This window comes from Triplophysa dalaica, chromosome 8 (genome assembly GCF_015846415.1).
Source record: "Triplophysa dalaica isolate WHDGS20190420 chromosome 8, ASM1584641v1, whole genome shotgun sequence".
NCBI lineage: Eukaryota > Metazoa > Chordata > Actinopteri > Cypriniformes > Nemacheilidae > Triplophysa > Triplophysa dalaica.
The window spans coordinates 6,201,454-6,215,433 of NC_079549.1; the positions used below are offsets into that span (position 1 = coordinate 6,201,454).

General features: G+C 38.8%; 1 protein-coding gene across 2 annotated transcripts in view; it reads right to left on the reverse strand.

The window, feature by feature from the left end:
* Nucleotides 1–12,539, reverse strand: part of gsk3ba (glycogen synthase kinase 3 beta, genome duplicate a) — a 59,670-nt gene extending 47,131 nt beyond the window's left edge. The window contains exon 1 of one of the 2 annotated variants that reach the window (XM_056755471.1): nt 11,452–12,539. In XM_056755471.1, the coding sequence (XP_056611449.1) occupies nt 11,452–11,539 (88 nt within the window). In that variant the 5' untranslated portion in view covers nt 11,540–12,539. The remainder of the gene's footprint in view (nt 1–11,451) is intronic. The other variant, XM_056755472.1, reaches the window with a different exon arrangement.
* Between the last annotated feature and the right edge of the window lie 1,441 nt (nt 12,540–13,980).

Genomic DNA, 13,980 nt, shown 5'->3' on the forward strand with positions numbered 1-13,980 from the left:
TCTGGCTTCACCGCCCGATCACCACTCGCAATTAGATATTGGGGATGCGTTTATCTATCTCAGCATACAGAAAAACATGGTCACAGCCAGTTTATAGTGTAATTAAGTGCACAAAAAAAAAAAATGCAAACCGGAAAACCTCAATTCAATTGGACGTATTGGACCGTAGAGGTCGTACCAAACACTTCAATATTATATTGAGTATTGTGGCATCTCTAGTCATCGCTGACAATAACCCCCCTCAGTTAGGGCCTAACACACACTACACTCCTGGACTCACTTGCGGTCCCCCATTCCGTCCTGTACCAACATTACATATTTATGTTATGGCAGGCAAATTATAAACTATACAGAAAATATATATTTGAGACTTATATCGACGTCAAATTAAGACATATTTATCATTTATTACTGATATTTTGTTGAAAGTGAGAGTGACCTATTTGTCAGGTATTATGACCCATACCCAAAATGTGACCTCTACATTTAACTCATCCAGAGAGTAGTGAGCACACGCACAGCAAGTGGTGAACACACGTACACCCGGAGCAATGGGCAGCTATCACTGCAGCGCCCGGGGAGCAAGTAGGGTTGCTCAGGGGCACCTCAGTAGTTACCCGCCGGCCCTGGCGATCGAACCGGCAACCTTCTGGTCACGAGTCCGACTCTCTAACCACAAGGCCACAACTGCCCCAAAGGAAAGGAAAGAAGGCGTTCAGCAAACACAAAATTACACAATAATTACTTGTTGTGAACCTGAGCTCAATTTCCCTTCAGGTTTCTTTACATGCTGTATTATCTGGATTCTAAACTCCGGTTTTCAATTCGTACCACCATTAACATTAGTGGCAACTGTTTCCCACTCTATGTAACAACTCAAGAAGAGAAGACACCAGTTTCTCTGTGTTATTTAAGTATTTATAATTCATAAAACAGCACTTGCACCACGAATGTATAATATGTTCACCTTATCTGAACTCCGGCCACCTTGACACCAACTAAATAAGCTTAATTTTGACCTTTGTGAATAAGATCTGTACCAAAAAGTCCAAAAACCTACTGTAGACCTGTATGACAAACAAAGTAGAGGAATTCTAAAGCTATTAACTGAAATATGTAAAACGTTTTGTTTTACAAAATAATTGCAAAATTATTTAGTAAATGCACATTGCAATGTGAGGTCACATTTTATAATTAGACAAAAGCCTACTTGAGGTGTAAAAACCTGAGAAACAGCCATCAACACAATTTATTTAGGCATTTATACTGATGCCATTGCCAGGCCTTGTTGCCTCAATGCCATTTACAACTCGTTATTCTGATCTATACCATACTATTTTCTTCAATATTGTTACATAAATGTATTTTAGTACAAGCCACCATTTCAAGCCTGTGAACATGAAAAAATACGGTTGTGTGGAAACCGAAAGGGTGTAGAGAATGCAGTAGCCTATATTCAATACGTACAGCTCAGTGAGCCACACCCTGTAGCTGCTTATAGTTCCCTCTTCCCCTTATTCTCAGCACCCTTCCCCCTCACTCTACGCTATAGGAAGGCAATATGAGGCCCCTGAACTGAGATTTGCCTGAGGACGCTGATCCTTAGCAGGTGGCTTAAACTGAACTAAAGGAATGTGTTTGTGGGATAAAGCATATACTATATATTATACATTATGAGAACATGCCTTAGAATTAATATTAAGCAGCAAAAATCTGAAATTCTGATATTGTGACCTAGTGCACATTCATAAAGGTGATCAAGTAAGTATCATAAATTTCTAAATATTGCGGTAATATGCTAAATGTTTAGACCAATATCAGGCCATTTCAAGTTTTACAGTATGCTCCAAAAATAATCCATCTATTTTCCTAAATGAACACAACCATCAATCACTAAGTGGATGAAAAAGAGACACCCAAGACAATCACCAAACGCTCCTCTTTTGGGGTTAAATTAATGTTGTGTCCATTTACACAAGAATATGGCCGGTGCACTGGCTTTTAAATGCTAAACAAGGTTTTCATTGTCCCTGGACAGCTGCCTTTTCCGGCAAACAAACTGGAATGAGGGGGTGGGGGGAGGCGGTCTGAAGAATCACACGTCCCACTTCAGAACCAGCTGCTACAGCCAGCCCGACCGCTAATGCACACTCCTCAGATCAGCTGCCAAGTCACACACATGTGTGCATGCTCATAAATGAGACAGGTCGTGAAATATATCTTCATGTGCTACAGAAAACAGCACAACACGTGTGGAATTGAAGTTCTGAGAACAATGAATGAAAAAATTAAGTAATAATTAAAGTTTTTGCAAAAGTTCGACTAGTGTTTACAATGATAAAGGCATTGACATTTAATGTACTACAAGTAAATCAAGTTTTTTTTAACTGAAAAAAGTGTAATATTAGATAACATATCCTGAATCCCTCTTTATGTAGACAGTTTTTCGTCTTTAAAACAAACCTTTAGGTCTTCAACCAGCAAAGTTAAACTTTCACAACTTTACATTTACACATGTATTTAGCATCGTCCACCTGTGATCCAATCGACCAAAGTGCATATTAATGCCAGATGTAAACAGCCTATAAAGTAGGCCAAAATGTTGCAACATACCATGTGTGATTGAAATGCAGAAAATTGTTGAATGTGTCTCTGCTTAAAAGATAGGTAATAAACTGGTATGCTCCAAAACACTGAAAAAATTCACAATTAGAACAAATAAGCATTCAAAACTTCTCGCAAAAATGACCCCATAAAATCTGAAATTTTCATGACACAATCTTAACAAAACTAGTTTCTTGTACCAACCTAAATCCCAAGTGTCATCACTTTTGTTTTTCTGTAGTAACAGTGTCATTTTAAATCTAAATCTTCAGAATCAATTAGACTTTTTATACAACTGTGGCTGTCATGGGCTATCAAATAGATCTTTGCCAGGCTGTGCCTTAAATAAAACGCTATGAATTCGTTTAGGAAACCATGCTGAAAATTCTGTGCAGAGAACTGTTTGTTATTGTGCTTTGCCGAGCCAGGCTCACATGGAAACATAAAGGTGACTGTTTCAGACTGTGCTTAGAACGGTTCGGGCAATGGTGGAAAGCTTTCAGAGTTTACTACATCATTTAATTGTGACTAGAGCTGCACGATTAATCGTTAAAAGATCCTGATCTCGATTCGAACACCAGACAATCTCATTAATGAAAATCAACAATTCTCGTTAACTTACACCTCTGATTAAAATCATAACACTTCAATATTTGCTGTTGCTGCCGCAGAAGTTAAAATTATTATTATAAGGTATGTAACGACATCACAGTCTTTTCAAAACACACACTATCATTATTTCTGTGTCAAATGATCAGAGAAGTAACGTTACTGGTATTAAAGCAGAGAGTTACCAACTCACACGCATGAGACGCGTTTACAAGCTCCTACTCTGCCCAAATTAATCTCACACCAAATAACAGACCAGCATATAAAGTAAATACAGCCTGACAATAAAACTGTTCTTATGAGCGTTTTTCAGCGTGCTTCACATCTTAACTGGACATGTTTGAAACGAAACTAACGATTGTAGTTTGTAGCGCGGACGAGTCCAAGTGCTCGCTTATATCCGTCATTATGGTAAAACACGTCATCAGAGCGCCTATTACTCTATTACTGTTAATAGAGAAGCTGCGTTATTAGAGATTTTCGTCAAGATGCCCATCATTTCATGTTTTCAGGTTATTATAAACTCTTTACAGGTGAGAATACTGCGTTGTTATGTTTATCAGTGGTGTCTTTCTGTGAAGACCCCTTCAAGCGGTCTGTATATATCAGGCAAATGTATAAGATAAAAAAGTGTCGCCTTATGAATTTGTTTTACTGAAAAATATTTCATATACAAGTTACTTCAATGCATTTATACTTTTTAGAAAGTAAACTTTTGCATTTAAAGTAAACAAAATGAAAAAACTCTTTAGTTTACTTATGGAATTTGTGGTTAACATTTCTCACCATAGTTATTGTAGGCTAATCATGAAATATTAGTCCTACATATTATATACCTAAATAAAAAAAAAATTGTCAGAGCCTCTAGTAAATTATGTATTACTTTTATTCATCATTCAGAAACGTAAAAGAATAGCAATCTCTATTTGAAACAAAAGAATCGGGATCCTCAATTTATGAGAATCGTGCCGCTCTAGTGCTGGACTGGTCAGAACCTACCTTGAATTATCAATTAAGCCCATGTTCTAAAGTTGTTCCACATCAATCTTTCTGAAGATCACACCCATCTCTTTGCCCTAGGTAAAATGTGAGTCATTCTTTCCATCTTCCAAAACTGATGTCATTCAGTTGACCATTTAGTTTCGGTTCATCTGTCCCAACAGAGACTTTGCTAAAAACCTGTTGGGGCACATCTGCTAAAACTGACACCAGACATGACGATATCACTGCTGGCTAGTGGCTTCTGGCATGTCTCATGACACACCAAGATCTCTTCTGTATGCAATCTACTCTAATACCTGTTACCAAAGTTAAGGTTGATGCACACTGTATTATACATTCCTCAGATAAGAATTGGCAAGAAAACTAAAATTAAATATAAGAAACAAATAACATGGCACTACCTGCTGAGGTTTAAAAATCCCATCACTACATGTGAGAGTAAGGGGTTAGGTTGGACCACTAACCAAAATAAAAATGACCATGGGCTATTCATAACAATAACTGGTACAGTTGAAAGAAAAAGTATGTGAACCCTTTGAGCTTACTTGGATTTCTTCATAAATTGGTCATAAAATGTGTTCTGATCTTCATCTAAGTCACAACAATAGGGAAACACAGTCTGCTTAAACTAATACCGCACAAACATTATACGTTTTCATGTTTTTATTGAACACAACATGTAAAAATTCATAGTGCAGGGTGGAAAAAGTATGTGAAACCCTAGGCTAATGACTTCTCCAAGAGCTAATTGGAGCCAGGAGTCAGCCAACCTGGGGTCAATTCAATGTGATGAGATTGGATGTGTTGATTAAAGCTGGCCTGTTCAATAAAAAACACACACCAGTTTTGAGTTTGCTGTCCTGAAGAAGCGTTGTCTGATGTGAACCATGCCTCGCACAAAAGAGCTCTCAGAAGACCTAAGATCAAGAATTGTTGACTTACATAAAGCTGGAAAGGGCTACAAAAGTCTATCTAAAAGCCTTGATGTTCATGTGTCCACGGTAAGACAGATTGTCTACAAGTTCAGCACTGTTGCTACACTCCCTAGGCGTGGTCGTCCTGTAAAGATGCCTGCAAGAGCACAGCGCAGAATGCTCAATGAAGTGAAGAAGAATCCTAGAGTGTCAGCTAAACACTTACAGAAATCTCTGGCACATGCTAACATTTTTGTTGACAAATCTACAATAAGGAAAACTTTAAACAAGAATGGACTTCATGGGAGGACACCACGGAGGAAGCCACTGCTGTCCAAAAAAAACATTGCAGCACGTTTGAAGTTTGCAAAAGAGCACCTGGATGTTCCACAGCACTACTGGCAAAACATTCTGTGGACAGATGAAACCAAAATTGAGTTGTTTGGAAAGAACACACAACGCTATGTGTGGAGAACAAAAGGCACAGCACACCAACATCAAAACCTCATCCCAACTGTGAAATATGGTGGAGGGGGCATCATGGTTTGGGGCTGGTTTGCTGCCTCAGGCCCTGGACGGATTACTGTCATCGATGGAAAAATGAATTCCAAAGTTTATCAAGACATTTTGCAGGAAAACGTAAGACCATCTGTCGGCCAACTGAAGCTTAACAGAGGATGGACGATGCAACAGGACAACGACCCAAAGCATAGAAGTAAATCAACAACAGAATGGCTTCAACAGAAGAAAATACGCCTTCTGGAGTGGCCCAGTCAGAGTCCTGACCTCAACCCGATTGAGATGCTGTGGCATGACCTCAAGAGAGCGATTCACACCAGACATCCCAAGAATATTGCTGAACTGAAACACTTTTGTAAAGAGGAATGGTCCAAAATTTCTCCTGACCGTTGTGCAGGTCTGATCTGCAACTATGGGAAACGTTTGGTTGAGGTTATTGCTGCCAAAGGAGGGTCAACCAGTTATTAAACCCAAAGGTTCACATACTTTTTCCACCCTGCACTATGAATGTTTACATGTTGTGTTCAATAAAAACATGAAAACGTATAATGTTTGTGCGTTATTAGTTTAAGCAGACTGTGTTTCTCTATTGTTGTGACTTAGATGAGGATCAGAACACATTTTATGACCAATTTATGAAGAAATCCAAGTAAGCCCAAAGGGTTCACATACTTTTTCTTTCAACTGTATGGGCCCTATCTTGCACCCAGCGCAATTGACTTTGTACACCGACGCATGTGTCATTCCTATTTTGCACCCGCGCAAAGCACGCTTTTCCCTCCACAGAAGCACGTCGCTAAACTAGTGAATGAACTTGCGCTCCTTGGGCGGTTCAGCGCAAAAAAGGAGGCGTGTTACGGCGCAAACAATCCCTGGTGCTATTTTGCTGTTCCATTAAACAATTGCGCTACTGACCAGAAAAAACCTAGTCTAAAGTCAGTGGCGCGTTGCGCGTTGTTCATTATGCTATTTTAAGGGCGCGTGCTTGACCATAATGTATAGCGTGCACAACGCGCATACACTTTGCTCATGTAATCTACACAGATGCAACAGTTATTTTTGCAAATCATAAATTGTTACACTAAAAAAATATTAACACATGAGATGACGGAAATCATTGTGGTGTGCCACGAAGATGTGAAAAAATAGGCATAAATCTAGCTTACAAATTATTCAGGCTAATTGTAGTAATTAAGGATCAGACCAGTTTGCCCAATAGTGGCAAGACATATATGTATATAAGGACATCTGACAAATTGGTTTGTCCGTCAAGAACCAGGAAAAAAAAATCGACTGAAAGACTGAAAAAACTGAAAGACTGTAAAAAAAGACTGTGAAATCACCTTTACCATAATGTAAGTACATTAAAAACCTTAGTCTTCAACTTACCAGTTAAATTGAGCTTGCTCATATTTTTGCGCCTGGTAAATTCGCCATAATAATAGCAATCCATAATGGAACTTGCGCACCTGCTTTTAAAGGGAATGTTGGATGACGCTCTGATTGGTTTATTTCACGTTACTCCCAAACCACACCTATCAATAATGAAGCTACTTCAGACCAACCCATTTTATATTTGCGCCGGGCGCAAGAGCCATTTATCCCGCCGGGAAAATAGCAACAGCGCCGAGACCCGCCCACAAAGTTACTTGCGCTTCGCGCTTTGACACTTGCGTTTCAGATCGTTATAATAGGGCCCTATGTGTATAATTATATAGTATAGGGATGCACCGAAAATTCGTCCGAAAATAGCAAAAAAGAATGTACGGTGTTCGGCCGAATAGGTGAAATGGCCCAACAAACATGACATGTGATATGATCATTCATCAACCAGCGCAGAGAGAGAGAACTTGCCACGCCGAAGTATATTTCTGAATGAAAGCGTCTTTACCGGTCGGTAACTTATGTACTTCAGACTGGAGTGGGCGGTCTGACAGTAGCACGGCCCTTGCAACATCCTTTGACATCATACAGTGGTCGCGTGCACACAATTGTGTGCATCCCTGCCACAAGTGCACCTTCTGAGAGAACAGTGACAGTCAGCTTTTTGTGGAGGAGAGACGTGAACTGATATGGTTGTCAGTCAGAATTAATTGCATGGATATTTTTACTTTAAATCATTTTGCAATGTAGCCTATAATAACGCAGTTTGAGTTAATCATATTTTTACCTTATAATGTTGAATGACACTTTTAAATTAGGGGTTTTGGTGTAGACAAAAGGATACAGAGTGGTACATTCTTTCAGCAGTCAGTTATAGGCCTAACACAGGCTATTCAAGAAGGGAGAGGGCAAATTTTTTTGTTTTAATGTAGCCTTCTTGTCTTGCTCAATTTTATTTTAAAGTCACCATGAAACGGAAGTTGCGATTGACTTCTTTTTCTTTTTCGTGATGTGTATCCGAGTGAAACGGCTTCTAAAATTCGAAAAAAATGTAGGGCGGAGCATTATTTTGCTCCTCCCTTTTTGATTGGTTTGTTGTAAGTTGGGCCTGGAGGGGTGAACTAAAAATGCCTGGCCATTGGACAGCCACTATAGTCCCTAGACCATAAGAAAAACATGTCGCACTAGCAGGAAAAATAGTTGCAAAATGCGAGCCCTGATCCAACCTATAAACTGATACCATCCTCTACCAGTTAAGCTACGAGACTTTACATAACTGTGATACACAAGGAACAAACTACAAAACTGTAAAATGACTATTTTTGTATTAAATTAACTATTTAAGTGAAAGAAAGTGTTAGAGCATGCTCTCTTTACTTTCTTTCCCGTGGTAAAACCCCAGTATCAGCCCTAAGTAAACTTATTACTTTAACAATATGAAAAATGCACCAATGTTTAGTAGTTACAAAAAATCAGATGAACAGTTGTATTAGTTGATGCACAGTAGGCTATATTGTTTTTTTTACCATTCACTTACCATTCCACAGCTAATCTTATTTTGTTTGTGGCATTTGCAAGGTAAAAGCTTTCCTACTTCTTACAACCTGGTAGAGGTATGACTGTACGGCACAGTTACCTACTTCCTGTTGATGGTTTTAGAGATTGAGAGGCAAGGTCTCTCGTGATGTACATAACAAAGGCTTGTTAATCACACAAGCTGTGAGAACTTTTGAGGGTTCTCTGAATGAATGCTATGTCATCAAAAGGAAATGCAGTAAACATCTGACGCACACTGTCAATAAAACAAAAAAGCACATTTCACTGTTTTACTACCTATGAGGAACAGAGAGCTAATATTAGATCCAGCAATGGGTCTAGAGGTGGGCGATATATATCGTCTGCGATAATATCGAGTTTGTTGTGTAAACGATGTGCAAATTCTCATTATCGAGTATTTAAATTACTGCGAAAAAACTTCCCAAAACGCGCATTAAAACTCCACACATTCAGAGGCTGCAGCAGGGCGTCACGTGATTGCTGTTCTGCGTGCGTCACGTATACGTTCGCATGGTTAGCGCATGGTCGCCCGCAAGTTCAACACCTGAAAACGAATGTGATTAGGCTACACATTTGACAGAAGGAGATAACATGCAGACAGCCGCGCAATCTACTTCGGTTCCGAGACTCCGCGTCCGCTGCCCGAGAAAAGCCGACATCGGCTAAGGTACCTGCTGCACAACACACTCAGCAAACTTTAGCGGAGTCGTTTAGCAGAAAAGTGCCTTACGATAAGAAATGCAACAGGTGGCAAGACATTACAAATTACTTTTTTGTTTTACTTTTTTACTTTTAGTTCGATGTTCTTACACTAGTTCAATTAGTATTTTGTATGTCTATTTGAATTTTTACTTGAATACTTACATGCTAAAGAAAATAAATAAGCATTATTTTCATTCAAAATTGTGCCCATTATTATCATCAGTGATTAAGTAACTCAGACTTTTAAAATCACATTTTTAATGGATATCGTCTAATTATCGTTATCGTTAAAATCGACAAAAATATCTAGATAATATTTTTTGTCCATATCGCCCACCCCTAAATGGGTCTATGGTTAAATAACAATTTGAAACACATACTCTCTTTATCTAAAATGGTTATTTAGCTAATATGGGATTTACATCATGGGAATGATGTTAAAAATAATTTACCGGACTTCTTTAGAGCATCATTTTTATGAAATCAAAACCAAACAATTGGAGACTCTATCAAATACCTCTTTTTTTGTTTCTCAAGGCAACAACTGTGGTGCTGAAGTAACATGAGGGTATATATGACATAGATTGCATTTTGTATTTAGTTTCTATTATTTTTAGTTCTCTATATAGAATCATTTTCTTTTTTTGATTAAACAATCAATATCTAACATAACAATATAGCAAAAGTTAAAAATGTAAGTTTCATACTAGCAAGGGAGCCACAAGAAGATGTGATTACAAAGTGATTGTACATATGCAAAGACACAGAGAGTTGTGCTGAGGGTGCAAGAAAGCTTCCACAAATCCACAGAAGCTGACAGAGGCAGATGATAATGGAGTGGGGTGAAAGGTGACACCCGCCTCACTCAATCCACAGAGAGAGTAAAAAAGAGAGAGAGACTGTTTTACACTGCTGTGGCATAGGGCTGTGGGCAAGCAGAAAATCAACTCTGATTATTGATCTGCAAAAATGTGATCAATTGGCTAACACAACGATATGCACAGAATGTGTGATACAAAACAAGACAAAAAAATTAAAGAGACGGAAAGAAAAACATAGAAAGTCTGTCTCATTTTAATGGATGTGCTTTTCTGTTTTTGCAATGTGAGGGACACGCATCTGTCTTTAAAGCCCATAAATGGACAATACAACAACACATCCCAAAATATGTTAAATGCATAACGTTAGAAATTAGAATGCACACATTGCTGGAGAAAATAGAGAATAAAAATGTAACTGTCTGAAATCAGAGCTGTAGTATCATGTCAACAAAATCCATCAAAATAAAGGTTGTTATTCTTTCTGGGGTGCATTTGTATGACACGGATGATTCCTGTTTGTCAAAATTTTCGGGTCAATCATAAACTTAATCGAACAACCAGATCCCCCAAAATTCCACTGTCAATGCGTTCTGTGTAAGCCACTATTAAATGTGATGCAATTGTTTGCCTCATTTGTTTGAAGCACAAATGCAAACAAACCATCCAGACATTATGCAAGAGATTGTGAAGAACACTGAGAATTGGTTTCGGCTGAGACTCGAGGAACTGTGTATTGGATCTGCCACGTGCCCATTCGCGAATGTGAGAATATACAATTTTACTGTAAAACCAAATGCACCCTGCTTATAATGTTCTGATATTATTATAAACAAATCGCATGATACTGCTTAAAACACAAGTTATCTAAAGAAAGAATAGTCTTTTATCGCGACAATATGCAAACGCTACTGCCTTCCATAAATTGCGTAATGGCCCACACGCTTCAACTACCACTTGCTGCAGTGACATTAGGCAATGGGCATTCTTAAAATCTTAAATGTTTGTTATATTTTTCAGATGTTTTCATCTCCGGATTGATTTAGCACTGAATCCGTCTGAAATGAAAATATATAACTTTCACATGAAATAACGTGCCATCAATCTACTCCAAATAAGTGCTTGTGCTGTGATTATGGTTTTTGTCATGGCAAGTCTATGGTTGGTTGGGTAAAAAAGCACGCTGGCAGATTTTAAAACGGGCACGTCATATTTCACCCTAAGGTGACACTTGAAGGCACTCAAATCACATCAAGTTACGTTATTCGATTATAATCAAGGCGATCTGAAAATAGCACAAACTCCCACGTACAATTTTCTCGGTGTCAGAAAATGCTACTTACTGCTGACTTTCATGCTGCCAAACGCCGACGGCTGCGGCACTGGTTTGCAGCTTTCTGCGAAGGAGGTGGTTCTAGGCCGACCGGACATTTTTCAATCCAATATCCCACGCGTCTCTCAAAGTTAAATAGGTTTATTTGTCTTGTGAACGAATCCGCTTCGACCCACAGCAACCCGATTAGCTCCGACAGAAATAAAGAGGAAAATGTGTGAATTCAACTCGGCTGTCCGGGGTCCTTTGGTCGTTTTCTTCAGTGAGCTCTCAAACGTCTGTCTCGCTTTCAGATCATTTTCTCTTGTTCGTTTTTCTAAATCTGTTTCTAATATTTCCAGCGATGAAGCCTCAAATAAATTTCGTCAATCCAGGTGGTCATGAAATTGGCCTTTTCCCAGTTTCCCTTGAACAAAACCCACCTATCCTCGTCTCTTTCTGACTGGAACAGAGGTTTACACAAAGAAAACAGTCGGTGTGAAATATACACTTAAGCTACGGAGAGATTGAAGAGTTTTTCATCACAATGTTTTTCATATACCGAGGTGGAGGCTCGACGATCCAATAGAACCAGCCATGGCGGCTTCCTTGCTCTAACCAACGATACGAATAAGAATTTTCCAATTGCCCAATTTCAAGACTGATATCTTCGGCCTCTCCGACCCACTTAACTCCATGCAAAAGAGGAAATCCAATATACACAAGGGTTGAGATAGCAACGGCACCTACGCTTTGTTCCAAAAGAAAAAGATGATCAGAATTCCCACGGCAATTGAGAAATTTCCTTTTTTATGCCTTCTCCGACGGTCTGTGCTCGTTCTCTTTGTGACTCCGACCGATTAACGCAAGCTGCGTTTGGTACGCAACGGTGTAATGCTGTTGAATGGCAGCACAGATGGGGTTACGTCAAATCCTGCTTTCGTGAATCGGAAACTGTGAACGCGCAGAGGGCGGTCGGAGCTAGCCAATCCAGCGTATTTCCATATACATGGACGAGGCAACGAGGAACCGATCAGCCAATAGAAATGCCCTCAGAACACATGGTGTAATTTGCCAATCTGTCAGTGTTCTTCAGACATGGATGACGCGCGGAAGTTGAAAGTGGGCGGGCATGTAGAGAGACTGATTGTACAACAATCCAATAAGCATCACTGAGGAAACGACATTACCCAATCCCGATGCGTTTCAAGGGTGAAAAAGTAACCAAGCTGCGCTGTTGCTAGTCATCTGAGCCCCTTTGAAATGTTCACTGGATTGATAGTTCGCAACTGGTCTGTCTGCACAAAGTTGTACCTTTTAAACAACTCCCGCGTGTTCACAGGTTTGATTATAATCATGTAATTACATTGTCATTATGGTGTAATGGGTCTTGCTTAAGGTATTCATTTGATCTATCATACCTTACAAGCTTAAAAAAGGCTTTGGATAAAAGTGTCTGCTAAGTGAATAAATGTAAATGCAATGTAAAGACTTTGCTAGTTGCTAAATTGGGGATTGGGAGCTATATGGGTGTATCAACGTTTTATCATCATCTTTTGGAATATGTTTTTTACTGCATTTGTTTCACAGTGAGACAAACCGACAGACACAGAATTGACACAATATCATAGAATTGTAATAATAATATAACTATTTATATTTTGTTTAATTAAATTAATTAAAGTTTAGTCAAGTAACGGTTCTTCTACTGGTAACCAAAATAATACTGGCTAGACAAACTTTTAACTTGCTAGCTAATGTCATTTACTTGTTAATTATTTAGCTTTTTATCAGAAATAATCTGCAGGGACTCTATTATTTGAAGATGTGTAGTGTACTTGAAAATAGATTTGGGGCACAAAACCTTTGTTTATGTTGTTGCTATATGTTTATTACTTCATTATAATTACTTAATTATTATGTATTTAATTTTTGCTTTACATAATTTTATTTCAGCAAGTCTTTTGCATTGGCCATTCATTCAGAAGCTCCATTTGCTTCAAATGCTATCCAAAAGAGAAGTGATGCAGTGTGATTGTGCTAAGACTGTGGAATTATTGTGATCTTTAACTCTCTTTAAACAAAACTCCTACGCCATTGATACTGTAAGTGTGTAAGCCTTCTTGTCTAAGCAGGACTATGCTTCTGTTGATTAAACAGATAAAATGAGTGTCCTATTCAATCTGTGTCTCATAAAGGGGTAGAACAGACATAAAATAATTTAAAAAGCCTAATAAAAAGCTATTAGACTCACTGTGAAATGTAAGAAGGACATTGCTCGATTTGTCCAGACATGAAGAATCAAACATAAAGTCATATGACCTATTAAGAAAGTGCATTCAATTTTATGCACAATTTCTGTTTCTCTTATCTCACATCTCCTATGCTCGGCTTAGTTCACTGGTTGGAAACTTCATAATTTTAACAAATGGAGTATTGATGCGTTGGGGGGCACGGTGGCTTAGTGGTTAGCACATTCGCCTCACACCTCCAGAGTTGGGGGTTCGATTCCCGCTTCCGACTTGTGTGTGTGGAGTTTGCATGTTCTCCCCGTGCCTCG